This window comes from Falco punctatus, assembly GCF_963210335.1.
Source record: "Falco punctatus genome assembly, chromosome: 2".
In the NCBI taxonomy this organism is placed as follows: domain Eukaryota; kingdom Metazoa; phylum Chordata; class Aves; order Falconiformes; family Falconidae; genus Falco; species Falco punctatus.
Window position 1 is genome coordinate 70,669,217 of NC_137581.1, and position 22,860 is coordinate 70,692,076.

Sequence of the window (22,860 nt, forward strand, 5' to 3'; positions counted from 1 at the left end):
TTCCTCACATACATTTAAAAGCACCTATTTATTATGAGGTACAGCCATCCTAATTTAAAGAGGTGGCAAGCTTACCCATAAAATGCCATCTGTGATGGATGTAGTTTAAGGACTTGGAGATAATAAGAGGAGAATTTAGGGTGAATGGGGAAAAAAAGATGTGGCTTTCTCTAAGACTGTGGACAGTGCACGGCTAACATCTTAAGAAACTTCAATGTGACTGTTCAGAGGCTCTTGCTAAAATCATGCAGAGATCAATTGCTACATACTGTATACAGTTATGGGCTAATAACAGCCCAGGTGATTACTAGTACAACTTTGTATGCTCTGAATTGTGTGGCTCAAAGGTAATACAACTTCTGTGTACTTAGTGAGAAAGAATCCCTTCTTTCTGTTCAGCTGAGGTGTCCCTCAATGACATCCACAGTCACAGTTTGTATTCATAGGATCTCTCAGATTTGCTAAGTGCTCTCTTCTCCGTCCTCTGTGCTGCAGCCCAGAGGAATGCCAGACAGCTACAGAAGCACAGCTGCTTCTGTCTTTACATCCTGGTGACTTTTAAAATGTCCTTGGATAATCACAGCTGCTGGCTCTTACATAAAGCACTTCTGGGCCAGAGCTCTTTGAAAGGAAACATATAACTGAAGGGATATTTTGACTACCTAGTTATTTATGGCATGTGCATCCCCTGCTGTCTTAGCCTATGGGACAAAAAAGTGTTTAAGTATTAAGCTGTGAATTTACTTCAGGAAGACCTGGGCTCAGATGCATGGCTAGTTTTGAGCAGGGAGTTTGACAAGGTAGTTGTAATAGCATCTTATACAGAAGCAGTTTTACAAGATGGAACCAAAAGTGTCTTTTTCCAAGTCACTGATAAATACAGTTTACACTGTTACCTATCGGCAAGTCAATCTGATGTTTTTTTCTGGGAAATTTGCTTCCTTTTGATAATATCCTAAATACTGTGGAGTGAGAATTGTTCTGTGAAATGCTTAAATGATATACAGACAATTGATTAAAACTAAGGATGAGGGATATTGAGAGAACTGCAAAAAGAACTGCCGGATCCTTTTGGCAGATGATTGTGCTACTTTTTCTGGAGCAATATGCTGCTGACTTGGATATGCTGTTGACTCATTTATTTTATCTTTCTTCCTTTCTTCCAAATAATACCTTAACCCAAGAAAACAGTAATGCAAGCATGACATGGAATATGCTGAATACTTTCTCAGTAGTGCTGTAGGGAAGCAGTATGTAACACAGGATTGCCATGTGTGACTGAACACCTGGCAGTCATGGTGCAATGGGAAAGCCAGGGGTTTTCCTGTTCTTATCTACGGGTATCCAGTCATCCTTTATTATACCTACAGTGGAACTTGGGTGCCTAAAATCCTGAATCTTAGATGAAGGTTTTGTTGGCTCATATTTTGTCTCTCCAAACCCTTAATAATGCTTACACTTCTTAGGCCTTCTCTGCCTGGCCTTGAAGACTGTTGTGTAGATACCTGGCTAGAGCAGATACTCCTTGTACCTGATGTCTGATAGGTGCTACTGTCCCACCTGACTTCTGTCACAGTTCTGTTTTGAGAGCCACCGAAGTTCAGTGGAGTGGACTAAAAAGGTCCTCATTGTCCCAAGTCACCTGATGTTATGACAGTACCCATCATTTGCAAAACATCATATAGTTGGACAGCTCCTGGAGAAGGGTGGGAAGCTTTGGTTTTGACCAACACCTGAGGCTCCTGGAGGGAACACAGTGTATTCTGCCTGTGGTGAACCTGTGTACCTTGGAGCAGAGCTCAACAGCTGTGCTTTGGGACATATGTTTGGAAGGATTCCATCTGGTGAGCAGGTTAGACCAGAGTGAGTTGAGAATGTGTCAGCTGAGGATGGTGCTGTGTTGGTACAATGTGAAACTTACTCTTGGTCAAGTGAACAATGGAGCTAAATACCTCTTTTTTCCTTTTTTTTCTTTCTTTTTTCTTCTTCTTCCCCTAGGGTATGTGAACTAGAAGAACTGGGAGAATTGTCTCCTTGTTGGGAAAGCCTTCGTCGACAAATAGTTACACAATACCAAACAATTATTTTAACTTATCAGGAAAACCTAACTGACCTGCACCAGTATAAAGGTGATTTCTTTTTCATAATAACATGGTAATTCTCAACCATGATTATTAGTGCTTCTCTGAAATTGGGAACCCAGAATTTTTTAGTTTGATGAGTAAAAAATACTGTTGTTAGATTTCTTTATTGTGAGCTTGCTAATGATCTGGCAATGTTTGCTTTATTCATGCTCTTATTTTACCCTGACAGTAGAGAACAATTACAAACAGTAACAGAAAGATATATCTTCTTCTTTTCTCTGCTTTACTTTCAGCACATAGCAAATGATGAATGAAGTCCCTTGAATGTTTTAGCATAAGCAGAAGCAGAGGGTTTTTATGCTTGCTTTTCTCCTGCATTTCTCAGGTCCTTCATTTAAAGCCAGTAGCTTGAAAGCTGATAAAAAATTGGAATTTGTTCCTACGAATTTACATATACAGAGAATGAGAGTCCAGGATGATGGAGGATCAGGTATTTGTTTCTTTCTCTCTTTCTTCACCTTATTTTGTTACCTTTGCCTCCATTTTTTGATTTCCATCCTCAACCATATAGCCAAGTTTTTACAAACTACTGCTCTGTAGTACTAGTGCTACTTAGCATTTTTGTAGCACCTTCTATCCTCAGATTCTAAATCTGTTTACAAAAGAAGAGGTGTAAGTGTAATTATTGCTAGTCTGCAGGTGGCAAAACTAAGTTCTGGACTTCATCGTACCCTAGGTGACACAAGTCAGCCCTTGTATTAGGAAATACATTGGATTAAGCTGCTGTATCCCTTTCAGTCATTTTGAATTGTAGCAGAATAGCAAAGGTTCTGACCATTGTTTGTTGCTAAGTTTGTGTGCTTTTTCTCTGGAACCATCATGTGTGGTCATGCAAAATCACAACAGTTTGTTCACATCAGGCTTGTTTCTTCATAAATAACCTAGGTTTTCCCTTCTTTTAATAGTAATTCCCACTAACCATGGACGCACACTCATCCCATGTATCCATGTGAGGGATTCCTGTAATGACAGGTTTTACATAAAGACCAATGTTCAAGGCTTCTTTTTCACTGTCAGTCTTCCAGATTAAGAAACAGAGAACGTGCATTCAAGTATGGATCTTGCACCACAAAAGTATTTGATGGAGTTCCCAGACCTCTAAACAAATTGTTTTCTATGACCTTCAAAACACTGGCACAGAGTTTTACAAAAATTACTTTGAGTTGTTTTTGAATTTTCACGATTGTTTGTCCACATTAAAGATGACAGGCTTTCATTTGTAAGTCCTTTTTGTCCATCCCAGATCAGAACTACGACATAGTCACCATAGGAGCACCAGCAGCTCATTGTCAAGGCTTTAAATCGGGTGGCTTGCGGAAAAAGCTGCATAAATTTGAAGAGGCAAAGAAACAGTAAGTAGAAATGTTGTGTCAGCTGGTTTTGTGCCTTTTCCTCCTGGTCTATGCTCGATGATTTGGACAATCACTCCATTCTATGTTTTTGTTGCACTTCATTCAGTAGTTCTACTATACAATGTGAAGACTATTCCATGCTTTTTTCCAAAGAATGAAAGGGAAAAAAAAGTTTCTCCTGTATATTACCATATCTCATGTGTTTACTGATGGGTCCTTTCTAATAGTCTTTTCAGTGAAATCTTTAGTTTTCCTGAATACTTGTTCATTCATTTAGTTTAGGTATTTTGGGTGTTGAGTTTATGTTCTGCCTAACTGTGGATTAGAAAATTCGTCTGTAGAACCTTCTCAGCTGCACTGCGTCATGCTTTCAACCCATTATTTTTGGGAGACTTTCACCTCCCTCATAGCTTTGGGGTCCTATTGCTGAACTCTCGTAAGTACACAACAGCTGTGCTTGATAGGCAAATTCCTTGTTGACAAATTTGGTTTAGTTCTGGGACTGTTGCTGGAGGCTCTTCTGCACTACCTACAGGTTTATGCACAGATCAGGCTTCTGAATCTGGCCTCACTCTGCTGTGCAGGCAGGCTGCTTGACCTCCACAGTCCTGTCAAGGACCATCTAGTGACCTCTCTGGAAGTGCAACCGTATGTACTAGAGGAAGGGGCAGAAATTGGGAAGGTCACATATGCTAAAAGGAGAGACCTGCATGGTACTGACTCCAGCTTCCAAGGAAGAGATGATGTCTGGGTTTGCATTACTTCTGCTGCAGTATGGAGAATTTAAGGACAATGAGAGCAGCACGACAAGGAGTCATTGTAGCCAGGGAAAAGGAGACCTCAATAATGCACTTCCAAAGAAAGATTTTGTAGGATTTGTAGCTGATGGGAGGAGGGAGTGACGCGGGAGCAATGCTCTGCCAACTGCAGAATTAATTTTGTCAGTGGACAAGTGAATACCAGCATCAACATCAGATGTGTACTGATGAAAAGATTGGTACAAAAGTATGCCTAGTGTAATTATTCCTGACTTACAGACTACACAAGAATGGGACTAGAGGAAACTGTAAACCTGGAAACACTGGTATGCTAGGCTTGCCCTTCCTGTTCTTTTAATACCAGTATTGCTTTCTGAAATAATCTCCTTCTATCAGCTTAGCTACTGAAGTGGGCCTCACTCCATATCTTAAGTTCCTGTGTCATCTTTTCCCAGCTCCCCCCACCTGCCAATAATTAAGCTGATGAGAAAGCTTAATCTCTGTCCAGTACTTTTCCTCAAAGCTTTACAGAACTGTTCCTTCTGGGTCCATAAAAACTGCAGGTTCAACATTTGGAAGAATAACTTTCCTTTAAGTGTTTCTATGTTATCATAAAAACCAGTATAGTAGAACTGAGATCCATCGCCTCAGTTTCAGTGTTACAGAGTATCATTCAGTTCTTCCTCCTTTCATTGGTAAAACTGTGCTTGGTGCATCCACATTTCCCCAGAACAACACATGGGCATCTGGCAATCTGTGGGTTTTTGCTTACAAGTTTAATCATTATGTACCTGCCTTGTTGAAAAAATGACTCCAATCAGTTATTTCCCCAAACATCCTTTGTTTTCTTTTCTGTTTTTGGTATTTGCTAACAATCTGCTAATTTTATTTTGGTTTTTTGTTTTTTTAGCAGTTATGAGGAGTGTTGGTGAGTTTTCTGTTTCTGATAGTTCTGTAGAGAGGGTTTCTGTTCTTTGGGTTGTTTTATTTTCCTCCTTTTCTTTGGCAAAGATCTGGTGTGTTTTAAAGTGTGCAGGGCTTTTTAATGTCATGCGTCGTGGCATCCCTAATTGTGCCCTAAGTAATTGTAGCTGCTTTGTAGAACATGATGTGTGAATGAATGTTATTTCATCTGCAATGTTTGTTTGTAATGAACAGCTAGTTGCCTGGAGCTCTCGGATCATAAGTTAGAAAGCTGAAGTTCATAACACAAGAATTTTACATCTTTTTCTCTGTTATTTTGAGAGAAAACTGTCTGGAGAAAGAAACTTTCTGCCAGAGATGGAAGATAATTAAGATAACGATGTATTTTTAAATCTTTATGGTGATAGATTGGGCATGGTTTATATTTTTGTAACCCATGTCTTCATTTAAAATTTTTCAGTTAACTTTTGTTTATTTTTCTCCATGTTGTGGTGTTCAGTGCTATGAAAAGGGAACATTACTTAATGGTTCAGCCGTGCGGAAGTTCTGCTCTGAATTACTCATATTAAAGGTTGAACCTTAATTCACTGAGAGTTTAAGGCTGTGTTACGGTTTGCTGATATAGTACAATGAGAGCTGTTCATTTGAAAAAGCAATTGCAGGTTGGAAAGTATATGTGAACTTTACACCATAAATTTTCCCCCTGATCATCCCAGCAAATGTTTGTGATTAAAAATGTAATAATTCTAAATCAGATCTCAATATGCTGCATGGCCTTTCCTGCCAAATATGTCTTTATGCATGTTAACCACACTGTCGTGGAAAGAAATTGCTCAGAGGAATTGTCACTAACATCACCAGTCAATAGAGAGCACAAATCATGTACAGGGAAAGTCCTAAAAGCTGAGATTAATTTGCTATATGGTGTAGCAGTAGTGTGGAGTGGTTGTTCTCTGCTCCACACGGGTGGGTGACCAGAGGGACACAGATAAGGAAACTCTTTCAAGTTTCTGCATTATATCCTTTGAAAACAAATCCCCCCATCTTCTCTTGTAAGGGAGCTCAGACAGACACTGGGACTTGCCTTAATGTTGGTTAAGAGACAAGAATCGTTATTTGTGGCAATGATTTTAAAGCATGCCCCACTCAACCCTCCTGTCTTACCTCACAGATACGCTGCAGAAATTAACAGCATTGCTCTAGGGGTAGCAGAGGAATTCACACTCCTTGGATGTTGTGATCTGAGGTAACTGACTGGAAAAGAAACTCCTCTCTGTGTAGTCTCTCAGCGTAGCTGTTCCCATTGAACAGTGCTGAGATTGGTGTAAACAGTAGATATTTCTGTGCTGTTCCTATGCTGAAGCCATTCATGACTGGGAAAAAAAAATAAGATGATACAGAATTGGTGTCACCTCATGCTTGATGCCACATTATGAATGGACATCACAGTTGTCACAGCTGGAGCTGATGTAAAGGCCTGGTCTTTGCATAGCTTTACTACTGGGAGGAAGAAAACAGCAAATTGCCTGGCAAACGAGGTAGTAGTGGATTCGTTCCAAATAGTTAACTAAGAGCACAATTTCAGCTTAAAGTAATTTTCTAAGCTAAAAGGCAGCTTTTATGAACAGCTTCTCAGATAGGATTAAGTCCCCCTTCAGAAGTGCTGTTCTCTCCCCAGCAGTTACAGAGGGAATCCAGGCGTCTGTCTTGGACTGGAGAAGCAACTGCTGTAAACATCTAAGCTTAGAGGACATAAACTGTTCTACTCCACTGCCAAGTAAGCAGTCTTAAAGGAGCTGCAGTATCACAATATAAAGATGTTTCATTGGTATAGTTTATTTCACTTACTGCTTGGAAAAGGCCAAATTTGGTATTGCTTTATATTGTTACAGCTGAGTTTATAATAGGGACAGGTGTATCCTGTCCCTGGTTCAGTCTAGTAAGCATGTGCTAACAAAAGCTACACCAAGGACAGAGTCCATGGATTAGCTTGGAGATACACTTTGGGTTTTATATATCATAACATTGTTTTTGCTGGTGTCACTTGGATCGGGCCCACAATAGAGGAAAGGATGTGTGAGCAGGAGGATTCTTTGTTAATACCACAGTGTTTGCATTATGGATCTGAGTGGCATTTCTGTATTAGGAGTGCAAATTTTCTTTTCGTGGAGCTAGTAGCTATGTGGTAAAACAGGGTTGTAAACCTGACCTCAATGAAGTGTCTGTGTTATAAGGAGAGGGAGAGTGGGGTAGGCTGTCTCTGAAAACAGTGGTTCTGTATTGGACGGTAAAATCACCCACATTCTCCTCAGCAAAAGTGTCCCTCTGGTATACAAGCTCTGCCCACAGCTCTTTGGCATAAGGGCAAATCTGCAACCGAATGCTTTCAGCTAAAGGCAGAGAAGGCTCTAGGATCATGTTCCTGCTGTGCAATTGCCCACTGGCCTTTCAGTGTTGACTGCTAGCTTAGGTAAAATCTTTTTGTGTGCCATTAATTCCCCAGCATGCCACTGTTACGTGTGTACCTCTAGATCAGTTTGCCCCCTAAAACCAGTCTTTGTTTTTCAGCACTTCCACAAGTTCCCAGTCTATAATATACATCCCACAGGACATTGTTAGAGCAAAGGAAATTATTGCACAAATCAACACCCTGAAAACGCAAGTCAGTTACTATGCAGAAAGGCTCTCAAGAGCTGCCAAGGATAGATCAGCTAATGGCCTTGAAAGAACACTTGCCATCCTAGCAGACAAGGTAAGAGAATAATACGTTTCCACACAGAAGTACACTGTGGGATTTTTTTCTCTCTCTCCATCTTTAGTAGTTTTTTTGAAACATTTATTTTACCTTGTTCAGTAGTGTATTGTAACATGTACAGTCTTAAAGAAAAAGCAAAATCAGACTGGCCTTTAAAATTTGCTGCTTTTTCTTTAGGTTGTCTCCTACTTCTCACACTCTTCCCTTCACCTGCTCTTGAGTGCAGTGGAGAGCAATGTCCTCTGGTTCCCTCTATTCATTCATCATATTCCAGAAATATGCATTCTCCACTTTCTTTTACAACTTTTTCTCCATAACCACCTGTGTTTTTTTTAATGTTCTTCTGAGTCATCTGTCAAGCAGCAGCCACTAGGCAAAAGTTAATGAAACAGTAATGTATTTTTCTGCTGGTGAAGTAAGGAATAATAGTGACACAGCCTTTGCTTGAATTATAGTGATATGAATCAGTTATTTCTCTATGGGTGATAACAGGAATGAGACTGCACCCACAGCTGAACGCAGTCTTATTTACAGGGACAAAGAAACAAATACAGTTTTACTGACCTTTTCTGTCCCTGAAGCAGATCTGAAGGTTGTAAATGGCAGTAATGGCCAACCAGCTTGCCATACATTGTCCCAGTGGAGAAGATATGCATACAACTTTGTAGAGTGCAAAAAATAATGTGACCCCATATAAATGTCTTGTTTATTTTAATATTCATTGTAAATGAGTAGAGTATATATAACTGATCTGTGGGATTTTCTACAGCTGGATGATGTGTATATATAACATAGTAAGGGCTTGTTTGTTATTTTCTTTTTTTTAATAGACGCACAGGCCAGATACTTTTCATATTCACATAACTTACAGAAATCATTTAGTACAACATCACTAAATAAGACAGGGAACAAGTTGCTTTGATTAGTGGGTTGTATCTTCAGCCCTCCTCTTAAGTCTTGTTACGATTTCAGAGGATGGTGGATGTTAAGCATGGTTTCTGGTGTGGCAGCTGTTGTGTGAGGTATAAAAATATCTTCACATTGTTCTAAGCTTTTGTTCAGTGGGAGAGTGAAGTACAAATAAAGGTAAAATGCAGAATTATTAGTGAAATTTTCAACAATTGCAAGGCTAACATAGTAGTACAGACTTCAGAAATGTGCCATTTGTGCTTTGGTATCCTGTATTGCTTTGTAAGGCCATTCATAACATTATTTTAAAAGGCACCTTAGAGACTCCTAAGCAATGGTTAGTTTCTTTTACAGAATACGACTACTTCTTTTTTCTTTCTGCAAAAGAATATAGTATAAATTGTGCACAGAATAATAAAAAGCTGTTAAAACATGGGGGGGTTATTGCTTTTTAGACCCGGCAACTTGTCACAGTCTGTGACTGCAAGCTGTTGGCAAATTCAATACATGGACTGAATGCTGCAAGGCCAGACTACATAGCTTCAAAAGCATCTCCAACCTCTGGAGAAGGGGAGCAAGTGATGCTGAGGAATGATCAAGATACACTTGTGGCCAGATGGACAGGAAGAAATAGCCGATCTTCTCTGCAGGTGGATTGGCATGAAGAGGAATGGGTATGTTTGCATAATGGAGTGATGAATATTTTCTTCTTTGTAGTTTTTGTTTGCTGTGTTCTTTTGTTTATCAGTTCTGTTTATAAGCTCAGGATATGCATAGGATGAGTATTTTGGAGTTATTGGTCAACTACCAAAGATGTTTCCTCTATTCTATGCTCGGTTGCTCCTTGGCACAGGGATACAAACAGGCCTCAATAAATATTTTGAGGTCTCCTAAACAGCGGAAATCATGACAGTAGGTGCATGACTTATCTGAAGTTGGTTCCAAGGGAAAGTAAATATCTTTTAAAGTAAAAAAACTGACCGCACTGCAAAGAGCTTTTAGACTTCTCAAAATAAAGCATATTTTGTGTGTGTTAGCTATACAATTCAGCCTTTCTGGTTTTTATTCTCATCTAAATCTTTAGAACTTGCAGTCCATCTCTGTTTTGTTTATGAACAGCATTTTAAAACTGTTTACACAAAGTATTTAAATGATTTTCCTTACCACACTGCCAACTGAAATGAGAATTGGGCTGTGTAAATTCTGTCATTGTGTAATATAAACAGAAGTTAATTAAATCTCAAAATTAGTTGACATTAATTAAAATAATTATTAATATTGTGAAATACCAATTTTGCAATGAGATCCGATTCATCTTGGAAGTGAGTCCTTGCTAATTTTGATTGTTTTGGCGTACTTTGACTTACAGTCAAGACTCACAGTAATGAGATCTGAATAAAGCCAATTCAGTTATTTAGATAGTAACACAATGCAGTGATTTTATCTGTAATTCACTGAGTTATATAGGAAAAAATACATGTGATTGTATGCAATTATTATGTCTAACATGAGTTTCAAGAATAAACAATAGTGCCAACTGGAAATTGGAATAGTATTGCAGGAAGGGGCACTTAAAATTGTTCAGCAAATTTGCTTAGAATATAGTTTTGCAATTTACCATGCAAGTCGTGCTGCTACATATTGTTGATATGCTGGGATACATTGTTTATATATCCAGAATTTGTGTGTGCGCCAATAGAACCACATAGCCTAAAGGAAACTTTACAGAGGAATTGTGACTAGAAACACAGGAGGAAGCATATTGCCAAGGGATTTGTTACCCAATGTCGCTTTTTAAATTGAGAAATAAATGTTTTCTTTTAAGGAGAAAGTTTGGTTGAATGTTGACAAAAGTCTGGAGTGTATTATACAGAGAGTGGACAAACTTCTCCAGAAGGAGCGCTTGCAAAGTGACAGCTGTGAAGATGTTTTCCAGTGTGACGTCAGCTGTACTAGTAAGAAAGGTAATCGGGACACTCGTGCCTACTGGATAAATCCAGAAGATTTAAATGAGACCTCACCATCCTCACCACCATCTTCATCATCCTCACCACCACCTTCATCCACACCATCCTGTGCATGCCATTCTCTCAGAAAGACAAGTGCGTATGCCAGACACTGCTTCTCATTGCTGCTCCCTTCCTGTGTGCTGGCATCATTCCTAAGCCTCCGTTACATCCTTCCATGTGTTTTTAGTTCAGTGGTGGTGTTAAACACTGATTGTCAGGCAGAAAGGGCTGGTGGCATGCTGGGAGCTGCTAAGCTCATTACTTATTTTGAAATCCTGATCCCACTGAAATCATTGCCAAATCCATTGATAACAGTGGCATTTAGTTTTGACGCTGGGTGTTTTAAGCTGGTAAAACAGGTGTTTGGGTTAGCATATGTCAGACACCACCTCTGGTAGCTTTTCTGTTGGCTTCAGCTTCTTTGCAGCAATCAAAGCTTATTACAGTGAGCCTGTATAAAAGAGAAATAAAACATGAGAGAAGTGCAGGCACTACTGCAACACTAATGGTCCCAGCTGGGCTGCCAAAGCATAGGAGAGCAGACAGGCAGTCCCATTAGATTGACCTGAACTTGGATGAACCTACTGGAGTTTAAAGCAAGTTTTAAACCAAATTGTCAAAAGCTGTGGCGCTGAGGCACACAGCTAGCCTTCTTGTGGTGGGAAGGTAGGAACTGGCAGTGCAACCTCTGAGCAGAATAATCCTATCAAAATCTGAGGTAACGTGGATGCTGAATTGAATCCAACATAATGCCATGAGCATGTGAATGAAAGTTATCCTTATCAGTTTAGGTTGACAGTTTTGCAGTTGTGCATTAAATTTCAGAATTACTTCATTTACATATATACTTATTTGACTTATTCTCACATTCTTTACATGTGGTCACTATTATTTGGCCACTTCATAGAACAGGTATGCTAAGCTAAATTCTAGAAAGACTGATCTGTGTTTTCATTTCCTTCTTCCTGTTCTGTCTTATCATTTGGCAGCCCTTTGTCCTTTATGTGTGTCTGTGACTTCACGTCCATCCCATTGTTAATGTTGCAGTGGAAGGCAGTACCTTAGCAAAAGGAAGCAAGAAAAAAGTTAAATGTTAATACATTTTTGTGTAGCTTTGTACATGTTCCTTATGGTTTGCTTAGTATCTTAAATGGCCACGTTTTTGTAAGTTAGACCGACATTTTGTGTATTATAAAGGAATAAGAGAGTTGGTCCTTGTTTGAGAATGTGTTCTCTCTTAATCTTTGACTACATTTCTTCTACCAGTTTGATACCTTTTAATGTTTTTATTTGCTAGATAGTTTAGATAAAGTTTTATATGTGTTTACATGAAAATTTTACCAGTAAACTTCAATGCACCTACATGATTAAAATGAGTAAAATTGTGGATTTTTAATATTAAAAAGAACAGAAAAAAATCTGTGGTGGGTGATATCAGAAGTTTTTCCCAAGACAATTTGATGCTGAAAGCATCTTGGAATAGTCATAGAATCAGAATCACAGAATGGTCAGGGTTGGAAGGGACCTCTGAAGATCATCTAGTTCAAACGGCTGCTAAAGTAGGTTCACCTGGAGCAGGTTGCACAGAGTTGCATCCAGGTGGGTTTTGAGTATCTCCAGAGAAGGAGACTGCACAACCTCTCTGGGCAGCCTGCTCCAGTGCTCTCACCCTCAAATACAAGATACTTTTCCTCATATTCAGATGGAGCCTGCTGTGTTGCAGTTTGTGCCCAGTGCTGCTTGTCCTTTTGCTGGGCACCACTGAAAAGAGCCTGGCCCCATCCTCATTTCCCAGTGCTGCTTAAGTGCAATGACTAGATCTGAAGTCTGACTGTCAACCAATGTTGGGTGAATTTAACTTAAAAAATCCTGGAGAGGAAGTCCTGTTTCTCAGGTATCTGGTGCAAACACTGTTTATAGGTTGTAATGAGCAATTTTAATTACACATGGGAAATTTCTTATAAGCCAGGGCAAGCTGAATACTTTGATCACATTAGCATCAGATGTAGTTCCTAAGTAATGGCCCATGGTTTTGACGGAGGGACAGGTTCAATACTGTGAAAAAAACTGGTCTTACTGAATTCAGTGGGAATTTTCCCATTGAGTTACTTTCTTCGACTCCACACAGACCTTGGCCTGTTAAATGGTTTTAAACAGAAAGAGGGTAGGTTTTGACTAGATGTAAGGAGGAAAGTTTTTACAATGAGTGTGGTGAAACACTGGAGCAGGTTGCCCAGGGAGGTGGTAGATCTCCCATCCCTGGAAACATTCAAGGTCAGGCTGGATGGGGCTCTGAGCAACCTGGTCTAGTTGAAGATGTCCCTGCTTATTGCAGGGGGGTTGGAGTAGATGACTTCTAAAGGTGCCTTCCATCCCATACTATGTTATGATTCTATGAATTCCCTTTCACTGTCATTTTTCACAAGTGATCATGGGAACAATTGACACAGAAGATCCTTTCTCTAAGTTCAGAATCACAGCATTTTAAAGCTTTTCCTTGTCATGTATTCAAAGAACTAACACTTTTTCTGTTAGTAATTCTGAGTTTTGAGTAAATGACACTGAGCAGAGAGCAGCTAGCAATTGTTTTGAAAGTAATTGTTTCCAGAATTGGCAAAAGAGAGACAGTAGAATATTATTGAAGGACTTTAGAGGATCTCTTTAGAAGTGAATGTTTGTGAAAGAAGATACTGCCTGAAACAGTAGAAGGGAGATTTAAGAAATTATTTTAAAATTTATTTTTGTTACAGGCTTAGGTATTCATTACTAAAATTACATGGGGGCATATAGCTTCTTTAATGAATGCGATGAGTTTTAATTCACAGAGAGTTTTTTTTATCTCGGATTGTCTAGCTTAGCTGATGGTTTTAATGCATACAATTGAATTTTATATTTCTTGTTGTTATTTTCAAATTCATAATGCATTGACTAGTGAATCTGGATATAAACAACAGAAGTTTAAATCCTGTTAGCTTAATGAACTAGTTTTCATTAATGCAAGACATGCTCTAACAGAGTTTATATATTTTTTTTTACTGTTTGCATTGCACTGTAGTGTATTTTCATCTGACAGCTTGTTCCTCCCACTGAAGTTAGTGTGGGACACTCACAGGCTTCACTGGTGAGGTTTCAGCCCTTAATATGCAATCTAATGCTTGTGTTAACTATCTCAGAAATTTTATAACAGAAATTTGTCTAAGATAGCAGAGTACTCTTTCTTTATTACTCTTAGTGTTGTGGGTGCCTTAATGTAATTTTCTGTTAAGTGCATTGAACTTACTGCTAGTCTTTTGCTGTTCTGTTTAGCAGCCTTTACTGCCAGCTTATTCTATAATTGCACTAAACCAGTGGTTCTCAAATTGTGCCCTGTGGATCACTGGGAATTGACAGCGCACTTGCTAGTAATCCACAGAGAGCCCTGGAGCTAGCAGGTACTGGTTTCCTCCAAGTCCTCATCCAGGTGTTCCTCTGATCAGAAAGAGTGGAATGGAGGAGACAGCCCCTGCCCTCGGTGCCTGCAGGCAAAGGAGTATCTCTGCTGAGCTCCTCTTCACTCAGTGGAGGTGTTTGAGAACCCTGGCATTGAGCATTTGAGTTGCTTATATTTAGACTGTGTTGCTGCTCCCTAATCATGCATGTTGCCCCTCCATTTCTGTGCAGATTGCAGCCCTGCTCCGGAAGAATCTGCCCCAGGTATGTGCATTCATGGCTTCTGCTTCTTCTGAAAATCGCAGGGGTTTGTTTGTAATTGACAACTGAACAAGTGCCTCGCTGTAAAGATGGACCATTTTGAAATGGTCGTGCTCTGCAATATCACGTGAGTTACCTAAGCATATCGAGAAGTTATTATTTCCTAAATAATAGTGCGAGGAGGTATCTGGTAACTCCTCATACCCAGGTATGGGAGAGCACTTGTTCATGGTCTCTTTGGTTTCTCCAGTTGATGTGTTTTAGCAGACTGTCATAGGTGACAATGATTTAAGGCCTGTTCCAAATGTCATTGAAGTCTATGGGAGCCTGACATTTTGGACATTTCAGACATGCCATTTCATATGTGCTGTTGAGCTGGCCTTTCTGAATGGGGTCATAAGCAGAACATGGAGCAATCAACAAGGATGATGGAAAATCTCTGTTGTGGCTACACACCAACACACCAAGCAGTGTTGGGCGCTGCAAGTCTGATGTTTCAGAATACAGAATCTAAGGGGATTCATCCCACTGTTTGTCTTCTTTCCTCTGTCCTTGACCTTCAGCACACTTCTGTTGCATTTACGAGGTCTGAATAATATGCCTGTGTAATAGCACTCTCTCCCAGCTAGATGGCTATAATTTCTCCCATCTGAGAACAGTTTAACCTGAGTTCAATGAAGGTTCAGTCTTTGAACTGTTACAGCATGGGCTCCTGGGTTTAGCGAAACCAATCGGAAATATAGCCCCAGTGCAGGTATGATTTTCCTCTTCACAAAGTATATTAACATTCTTCTCAGCTGTCCGCCCTGTTTCCTTCTATCACTGAGGAAATGTTATTAATCAGTGAAAGGCTCCACAGGTTTTTAATTTTTGGAACATCACTTCAGTTTTTGCAAAATATGAATGGTGCATAAATGAATGCTATTTATTTATTTATACGATGGGAGTAATTAAAAGCAATCAAGTCACCCCAGCTGGGTACCTAGATATACTCCAGACTGCATCTTAAACTTAAGTGGCTGAAGGTGCAGTGTAGTGAAGCACTCAGTGCTTGCTTCCCTCTGAAACCAAATGTGACATGACTGTGTGCTTTTACTGGATCAGGGTACCTGATAAATGGTGAAAAGCAGCTACCACTTTAATAAACAAATATCTTTTTCAGAGATCGTGAGTCTTTGCAACCCTAAATTAAACCAAGGGCAACTGCAGGTGCCCAGTACTTTGATTTATGGATGCTAGCGTGTTTTTTTTTTTAACACAAAAAACCTAAAAATATATTTTCAAGGTCTGGAGGACAGTTATAATAATAATATTTTTATTGGTGTGGAGAAGAGAGACTCTTAGGGGGGAAAGCAAAAACCTTTACCACCTGACACTACATCCTTGATTTATACAGGCTTTATGTATGAGGTTCTCTTAAAAAGACATTATTTCTTTTATAAAATAGTAATAGTGCATAGTCAGAGAAGGTCCACTCCGTGAACTCATAGGCCTTCCCAGCATCCCTCCCTTCCTCCGCCTCTCCATCCAACCCTCCTTCCCTCCCTTCCTCCCTCTGACCCTCTTCCCTGCCTCCACCTTTCAAAATGCCACATTTCAAAGTGTACATTAAAGCAGAGGTCCTCAAACTTTTTAAACGGGGGCCGGCGCGCGGATGCAGTGGCAGGCAGTCATCTGCGGCTGCTTGGTTTCCCCCCCCAACCCCCGGCGGGGGGTGTTCTGTAAATACTGGGGGCCGGCCCGCGGGCCATAGTTTGAGGACCCCTGCATTAAAGTGTGACTTTGGTCAGCAGCAGTCATAAGAAGAATATCAAAGACTTATAGGGCCTAGTCTGCCCCTTATTTATGACCCAGATTTCAGTTACAGCTGTCTGAGTGGAGACTGCAGGATTTGCCTCTTGATGTACAATATAAAGCACCCGAACAAATGACTGGCATCCTGCTGATTTGAACAATGCCGGTTTTCAAATGGAATAACTTTTAACATGAACTAGAAGCCTCTGATTAAAAAGCAGGATTTGTGTCCCAGACATACCAACAGCTAGCTTGGACTAGGTCTCTGGCTGTTGTAAATCTGTAACAACTTGTTGCATCTCCATTGTTTCAGGCCCTAAACCAAATCATCCTACCTGTGGATGTGCCCAGTGGAGTCTATAATAGGTTTAAAATGTTCTGATCATCTCATAGAACATAACAGCAGAGCTCAAAGTAGTTTTCATATTAAAATTGGTGCCTCATGGTGTTTGAAGGTGCCATTTGATAGAAAATATACTTTCAGTAACAAAGTTCTGTTAGGAAAATTTAGTGAGGGGAAGACAGAAGAATAGGAAAATCCAGGTGAAAATTGAACATTTAGAGACCTTTCACATTTATTTAAATGCTGCCAGTGTAATGTTAGGGTAATCAAACCGATTTGAGCCTGGGAGTGCAATTCCTTTTATTCCTGTTTACGGTTAATAGCAACTACCATTGACTAAAAAAATGAAAAGAATGTAGGTGACACCTCTGTGGAGTAGGTAGCAAAAAGCATTTATAATTTTGCAGGCTGACAAGGGTTTGTTTTTTCATGGCCAAAATGTTAAACCAAGAGAAGACACAGCACAGCAGATTTTTGCTCATTACCCTGGATGAGCCACTGCATTACTTGTGAATGTTGGGAGGAAAAAAGCATCTAACAATTGCTTTATCTTCAGGCAAGCTGGTATACCACCAGTCTACTTTGTGATTACCCCAGCTAAACATATCTTTCAAATGAAGTGCTGCCAGATACACTAAAGTTCTATATCTCCACTGATTTAATAACTATATATAAGTATTTATATCCAGGCAATGAGATGATGATGATGTGCTGGCAGATCTTTTCAGTTCTTTTTTTCATTCTCATTTGTTTATGGAAAAGCTCTTAAATGGGGTAAGAGAGATACTGTTAGTATCATCTGTGTTTTGTGTTTTAAGCCTTTTAAGCTTTTCACAGGACCATGTTATGGCATCTGATTTATTTTGAGAGAAAATACTTAATAGAATATAAAAGCCACGCTGTAATACCTTGGCTGTTCTTTTGATGTTTCCTGCTTTTTTTTTTATGCCAATGGAACAGAGCCAAAGAACTTCCCCTTTATGTAGTTTATTAGGTTATCTATCTACCACATAGAACAAAAGCAAAAAGGATAGTTCCGTTAATCTTGTCAGTTATGTTTCTGTCAGCAGACTTCCAAAGTTCCCTTCTTTGGCCCGTTATCAAAGAAACATTTATTACCACTAGTTCGTAGCCCTGCCTTTGAGTCAAGATCCCAAACAACTTCCTTTCAGGGGCTTGAAGTGCCCCATTCATGCAGGTTCTGATCTGTACGTTGCCTTGTTCCTATAGCCAACTAGGCTGGGGGTTGTATGTGCGTTCTGTTTGTGAGCTCCAGTGCTTTTTAAAAATAAAATACATTGTCCTTCCCTTTAAGAAGTGAAGTGTTCTTCTGTTTCAACCTTGTATTAAGGAGGACAAAACCAAGGCACTACTGTATTTTCATTTTATATTGCTATACCAAAATCTGTTCTCTCTGCATCTGAAAATTTTTTCGTACAGTTATGGAAATGTTTTTTTTTTTAATTGGTGGTTGATTAAGATGAAAGATAAAGGAAGGAAGGAAAAGAAGCTGAGCTTGTGGAGCATTTTAAAGCAGAGCAATCTTCTAGGGAGAAGGAATGGCATGATGTTTGAGGTACTAAAGTAGAACTTTGGCAACCCAGTTTCATTTCTGCGCTTCCTGTATAGGACCTTGAACAGAGTCCCTCTGGGACATATCTCGTGTATTTCAGTGGAAGTCAAGCTCCAAACTACTTCCAAGGATCTGGCTAACTCCTGTCTAAATCACTATACTTTGTGTTTCTTGCTAGCTAGCTCTAAGCCTTCAAAGTCACTCAGCAAACAGAGGACACTTAAAGAGTACCTACATTAATTTTTCACCTCTCTGCCTTATTATTTCTATGCTTCAAATGGGAGATAGGCATTGTCTTACCTCACTGAGGTACAACAAGGATCAATAAGATGGCAAGGTGGTTGAATTATATACCAGTGAGTCCACAAAAGATTCAAAGGCAAGATATTTGGGAGAAATCTCATTGACAGAAATGGCTAAGCAGATGTTCTCTATTTCTGTTATATGGTGGACTCCATACTGTCTGTCCATATATGCACTGTGAAAGGGTGTGTTTGAACATGCACACGCAGTCACATACACTTGTGTGTATAGATACTCGTGCTTCTGTTATGCTTTCCAAGTCAGCTATTGTATAGCCTGTTCTCTGGGCACAAATCTGGAAGCTGTTACACAGCTGGGAAAGTCATAACAGCCTTACAGAGTAAAGTTCTCCATATTTTCCTCATGGACAACTACTCTGAAGGTTACTTAATTAATAACAAGCAGGATTAACCAGCCAGCCAAAATAAAACGAGCCCTAAATGTAAATTATCAACAGCTTTGACTTGCAACAGAAAGTTTCTTCTTAATGCCTGTTTGTTTGTTTCAGATAAAGTACTTACAGCACTGCTATTTCTTTCTTTTAACCAGGCGAATGGAGTGAAGCCCTTTATCCCTTGCTGACGACACTCACAGACTGTGTAGCCATGATGAGTGACAAGGCAAAGAAAGCCATGGTCTTTTTATTAATGCAGGACAGCGCCCCAACAATAGGGCTCTGCCTGAGCCTTCAGTATCGCAGGGATGTTGTCTTCTGCCAAACTGTAAGCAAGCAAATATGCATTATTTGATTGCACTTCAACACGTGGTTGGGTTTACGTGAAACGTGAAAGATTACTGTTTTCAGAATTTTTCAGATCTGTTCTACTCTTGGGTTTAACACTGTGATCTCCTTTCATAGGCTGTGCTGTGCTGTCCTTACTGGTAACGTACATGCATTTGACAATATATAACTTCAGTGTCCCCTTGGCTATACATTCAGTATTTTTAAAAAATTATTCCAGAACTAGTGAAAATATACTGCTGTCTACGGAAACAACCTTTGCCTTCTAATGCCACCAAACTAAAACAAAAAGTAAGATGTGAAGGGGGGGAGGGAGGAGGGGAAAGCCCATGAGCAGAAAGTGTACTCCTTCAGTTACTTTTTGTTTTCTGCATCAAGAAAACCAACAAGACCTGTGATACCTAAGGAAAGACGTCCAGCTGCAGGGAGAGAAATGCGTGCTTTTTTTTTCTCCTAGAAGTTCTCTTTCTGGGCCTGCCTGAGGCCTCTTGTGTCAGCCACTGACTAGCAAGTTGTCCGCATTAAAAAACCTTCCACATTTCTTCTCTAGTGTGTCTGCTTCCCTGTGAAACCAGTATCTCGTTCATGTATTCCAAACAGCTTACCTCTTGGACAATGTTTGGTAGAGCTGTTGTCCCAAAATGTAGTATCTCATAGAGATAAATTCAGGATTTTTTTTCTATACAAAACCCACTTCATATTGCAGATAGTTTTTAAACTCAATGCTTTGAATATGTTGAATATGTTTGAATATGCTTACGCATCATAAACAGAACTTTATTCCCTTCTGTTTAATTCTGTAACAATGTCATACACCCATGTACATAGCATATGGCAATCACCTGGGAAATTCCTTTATTGACAGAGTGAGTTAAGACTAGCATTGATCTTAGATCTTAGAACTAGGTCTTCAGGATCTTGTCCTGAGTATTTTGAAACACTGGAGCCTGAATCTTTACATGATGCAAACAGATATTGCATTTTTAAGCTTTCTTCAAATGTCTGATTTCTTTAAAAAAAACAACACGTTTATTCATACTAGCAAAATTAATGGCCTAGGACTAGCAGTGTTGCTTTTACATCTTTAACTAAAATAATTCTCCAAGGAAATTCTTGTAATTTGTAACTTGAAGACCCTAATACAAGCGATTGTATCCAGAAAACAAATAGATGTGAAGTCAACAGCAATCACGTTTTGGGAGATCTTATGAGATGAAGGCAATGTGCCCTAAACCTGATTTTATTAATGTTTTGGGTTTTTGTTGGTTGGTTGTCTCTCTTCAGCTGCAAGGAAAAGAAGAGTGATGTTTAAGGGAAAAGCCTATCAGTCTGAGATTTTATGGCACCTCTTATATTGTTTCTGCTTGGGGCTGAAGAGTCTTTTTTGTCTTGAATCATTTCACTCTTGTCTGTTTTCTCTCCCACAGCTGACAGCTCTCATTTGTGGTTTCATTATCAAGCTGAGGAACTGCCTGCATGATGATGGATTTCTAAGACAACTCTACACTATTGGGTTGCTTGCACAGTTTGAGAGCCTGCTGAGCACTTATGGTAAAGGCACAGGGCAAGTGGGTGGTATTAGCTATTGAGTCAGCAAATAAATTGATTACAGCAGAATCTGAGTGTTTGGGACAATTTGCATCTCACCTACAAAATGATTGTGAAAACTGAAATGCAAAACCAGATTATGTCCAGAGTACAACTCTGATTTTTTTCAGATTTAATTTAATTGCTTCTAAAAGATAAAGTGTACTTGCCTTATAATATAATGTCAAAGGTTTAAAATACCCCAAAACATCTAATAGTGATCTTTCTTTTCAGAAAAGAAATGGATTAAAATACTGGTAAGCTGGGAGAAACTGTGCCCCAAATGTGCTTTTTTTAATTGTCTTGACCTACTGTAATCCTGCAGTACAAAGTGAGATTGAAGAGAGGATACAGAAAGGGAAAGTACATCACTCAGAAGTGTTTCACTCATGTCTGAACAGCCATCTGGATGCCAGTTAAGGGAATGCTTTACTGAACAAATCTGGAATACTCTGTAACTTTTCCAACACAAAGGCTATCATGGCTGTGACAGTGCTGAGAAATACTTACTAGCATCGCCTAAACTGGAAAATCAGCGTATCATCTACTTGAAGAATGGTAGTCTGAACAATGCTAGATAATTACTGTTTCCTAAACATGCCAAACTCATAAAGTCAGTCATGACATTGTACGCGGTCTGTAGCCAAGGTGAAGGCCTGGGCTCCAGAGCCTCTTCATCCATAGAACTTCTTTATGAAAGTGATGACGTACAGTCATCATCAAATTGATAACGAGGAGTTGTACATAACAAAGAATGATTATGGTTCTCTTTGTTTCCTCCTTGATTTAGGTGAGGAGCTGGCAATGCTAGAGGACATGAGTTTGGGAATCATGGACTTGAGGAATGTAACCTTTAAAGTAACTCAGGCCACATCAAATACATCTACTGACATGCTGCCAGTCATCACTGGAAATCGGTAAAAAGAAGTGGGGGGGAGGGATCAGGAAGTGGAGTGGGACTGCAGATGGGAGAAGCAGTGATACTGCACTTGAAATTAATTATGTGCTTTTGTACTGTGCTGTTTTTCTCATCAGAACTTGAAAGAAATACTTTGAAGTGGACTTAACTCATTTTCCCTGATGTTTCATTTTACAGAGAGGATATATAGCAAGGCTCAAACCATGGCAGTATTGTTTTGTGAATAAATATCATCTTGACCAAGCCTTCCATAATCATAAGCCAGAAGTATTCAATCTTTTCTTAAGCACTTGTGCTGGCTTTGAATTTCAGGCTGACTTCTGAGGCTGATCTTGTTGACTCAGTTCACTGCTGTTGGTCAGTGGGTCACTGCTTTACTGTGTGTCACTGGCTGCCATTAGCACCGTGGGGCACGGAGCACGTATCAAGCAGTTGCTTGGCTGCTGCTGAGGAGAAGCCGTTTTAGCATCAATTTCCAAACCATCAGGGCCAAACTGGCTTTAACGTATGGATGCTTGTGATATAGCAGACTGCTGCTCATTTTGGCCACTTGTCTGAAAAAGAAGTATTTTCAAGTTTGAGCTTAACAGCATTTTTTGTTTTGGAAGTCTGAAGTAACAAACATTCGCATCCTCACATAAAATGGAGTGGGAGTGATCTGTTACAGCTTTATTATGATGAGAAGCATTTAGAACAGTCACACTTCAGTTTGAATGTTGCAGCCTGCTTATGAGCTGGTCTTGCACTGGTTTCTGATGTGGGGCTGATGGGCCCCTGCGATAGTTTTTGCCCAGAGAGAGCCAGTTCACAGATGGGGATGAAGCTGTGGAAGGACAGAGGCCTCATGAAAGCTGATGTTTTTCTGTTTCTGTATTTCAGAGTCTTTAGCATCTTTTAGTTTCAAATCTGATTTCTGGAGGAAATAAAGTTTGTTCAGTTACAGTGTGATATACCAAGTTCCACTGGAGCTTTGCCCAGCTTCATCCACATCTGAAAAAGAGTTAGAATTCTCAAAGATAAAAACATTTAGAGGAACTTTGTTAAGATTCATGTGCAGC

At 39.6% G+C, this 22,860-nt stretch overlaps 1 protein-coding gene across 15 annotated transcripts in view; it reads left to right on the forward strand.

Moving 5' to 3' along the window:
• The window catches only part of INPP4A (inositol polyphosphate-4-phosphatase type I A), a 130,471-nt gene that overhangs the window by 88,518 nt on the left and 19,093 nt on the right, over positions 1 to 22,860 (forward strand). For 6 of the 15 annotated variants that reach the window (XM_080377279.1, XM_080377271.1, XM_080377280.1 and 3 more), the window contains 11 exons: positions 1,999 to 2,129; positions 2,470 to 2,574; positions 3,388 to 3,496; positions 6,350 to 6,424; positions 7,747 to 7,930; positions 9,298 to 9,516; positions 10,668 to 10,944; positions 14,512 to 14,544; positions 19,104 to 19,276; positions 20,724 to 20,847; positions 21,674 to 21,800. In XM_080377279.1, coding sequence (XP_080233405.1) covers positions 1,999 to 2,129; positions 2,470 to 2,574; positions 3,388 to 3,496; positions 6,350 to 6,424; positions 7,747 to 7,930; positions 9,298 to 9,516; positions 10,668 to 10,944; positions 14,512 to 14,544; positions 19,104 to 19,276; positions 20,724 to 20,847; positions 21,674 to 21,800 — 1,557 coding nt within the window. Of the gene's footprint in view, positions 1 to 1,998; positions 2,130 to 2,469; positions 2,575 to 3,387; positions 3,497 to 5,164; positions 5,183 to 6,349; positions 6,425 to 7,746; positions 7,931 to 9,297; positions 9,517 to 10,667; positions 10,945 to 14,511; positions 14,545 to 19,103; positions 19,277 to 20,723; positions 20,848 to 21,673; positions 21,801 to 22,860 lie in introns of all 15 variants that reach the window. The other 9 variants (XM_080377283.1, XM_080377285.1, XM_080377284.1 and 6 more) reach the window with 7 other exon arrangements.